A 1,573-nucleotide genomic window follows, 5' to 3' on the forward strand; every position below is an offset into this window, starting at 1 on the left:
CTTACTCAGCTATGCCCTTATGTACCCCCTGATTGTAGTTTTCATTCTGCCACTTAGATATGCCAAGCCAAATTCCCACCCTGAATCTTGGTCATTCCCTCTGCCTGAGCTACTCTTTTGCATTGCCTTTTTCAGTAAGACCTTTTTGATCACCCTAGTTAACACAGAAACTAACCACTAGCATTCTTTATCATTTATGTTGTTGTTGTTGATTTTTTTTTTTTTTTTTTGCTTTATATTAACCCATAGTTTTTATTACTTTAGAGGTCCATGAATGGCACAAATTGCTAAGCCCTCTTCTGTTACCTAAAGAGCTGGCAGTTGAAACTTAACCCAGAGGTGCATCTGAAGACAGTCCTCAACATTTGCTTCCAAAAGGTCAAAGACCTTTATTTTCCTGTTGCTATTGAATGGATAGTAACTCTGGTAACTTTACTTTATCACCATATAATATTCTTAAAAGTATAATGTGTGGAACAGTGTGAAGAAGAAGCGAGAACGACCCCCGGATCGACCAAAGCCCGCGGGTAGCCGCATCCTTGCGTCCAGCGCCTGCGCCCCGCCGCCGAAGCCACCATGCCCAAGAGAAAGGCTGAAGGGAATGCTAAGGGAGATAAAGCCAAGGTGATGGATGATCCTCAGAGGAGATCCGCAAGGTTATCCGCTAAACCTGCTCCTCCAAAACCAGAACCTAAGTCTAAAAAGGCCCCTGCAAAAAAGGGAGAGAAGGTACACAAAGGGAAAAAGGGGAAAGCTGATGCTGGCAAGGATGGAAATAACCCTGCAGAAAATGGAGATGCCAAAACAGACCAGGCACAGAAAGCTGAAAGTGCTGGGGATGCCAAGTGAAGTGTGTGCATGTTTGATAACTGTGGACTTCTGGTGACTGTACAGTTTGAAATACCATTTTTTATCAAGTTTTATAAAAATGCAGAATTTTGTTTTGTTTTTTTTTAAAGCTATGTTGTTAGCACACAAAACACTTCATTGTTTTGGGGGAAAAGGACAAATGTCACTATTACAGTGTCTCCAAAGCTGAATTGATGTGGAAGCAAACACCTTTCCCATCTAGTTTCGAGAGACTCCCTCTTGGTGTCCAGGAGGAGGGATTCCCTGATGCTAACACACATTAGCCACCTCGGCACACACATGCCGTGTGGTGTGGGAAAAGTATAATTTGTTTTTACATCTTCATATCTTCTTCACCCTCTCTGCCTTCAGCATAGACTTGACTCCCATAAACCCAGAGACCTGTTGGGACCTGACTTCAGAAAACTGATTATTCATGTGTCAGGCAATCTGGACGTTCCAGTGGTGCCAACTCAGTGGCACCCCTCAAAAGAGCAGTGGTTCCTTTGTTGAGACTGTGGGTCTTCAGATTGGTCATTCTGCCTTTTTCATTTCATTTTCTGAAAGTCAGGGTCAGCTTGTGAAAAGTTGTTAAACAACATGCTAAATGTGAAATGTTAACCCTCACTCTAAACTTTCCCTGTTCAGACCATCAGATGAAGACTTCATTGGGTTTTATAGTGGCTTTCTGATTTTGGTAGTCCATCGAAGAAGGGAGTTTGAA

At 42.7% G+C, this 1,573-nt stretch overlaps 1 protein-coding gene across 1 annotated transcript; it reads left to right on the plus strand.

Annotated features, from left to right (window-relative positions):
• Positions 1 to 576: 576 nt before the first annotated feature.
• Positions 577 to 849, plus strand: LOC102815215 (non-histone chromosomal protein HMG-17-like). Its single transcript, XM_006866712.1, has one exon. The coding sequence runs from the start codon at positions 577 to 579 to the stop codon at positions 847 to 849; it is 273 nt and encodes a 90-aa protein (XP_006866774.1).
• Positions 850 to 1,573: the final 724 nt, after the last annotated feature.

This window comes from Chrysochloris asiatica, unplaced genomic scaffold (genome assembly GCF_000296735.1).
Source record: "Chrysochloris asiatica unplaced genomic scaffold, ChrAsi1.0 scaffold00095, whole genome shotgun sequence".
Classification (NCBI taxonomy): domain Eukaryota; kingdom Metazoa; phylum Chordata; class Mammalia; order Afrosoricida; family Chrysochloridae; genus Chrysochloris; species Chrysochloris asiatica.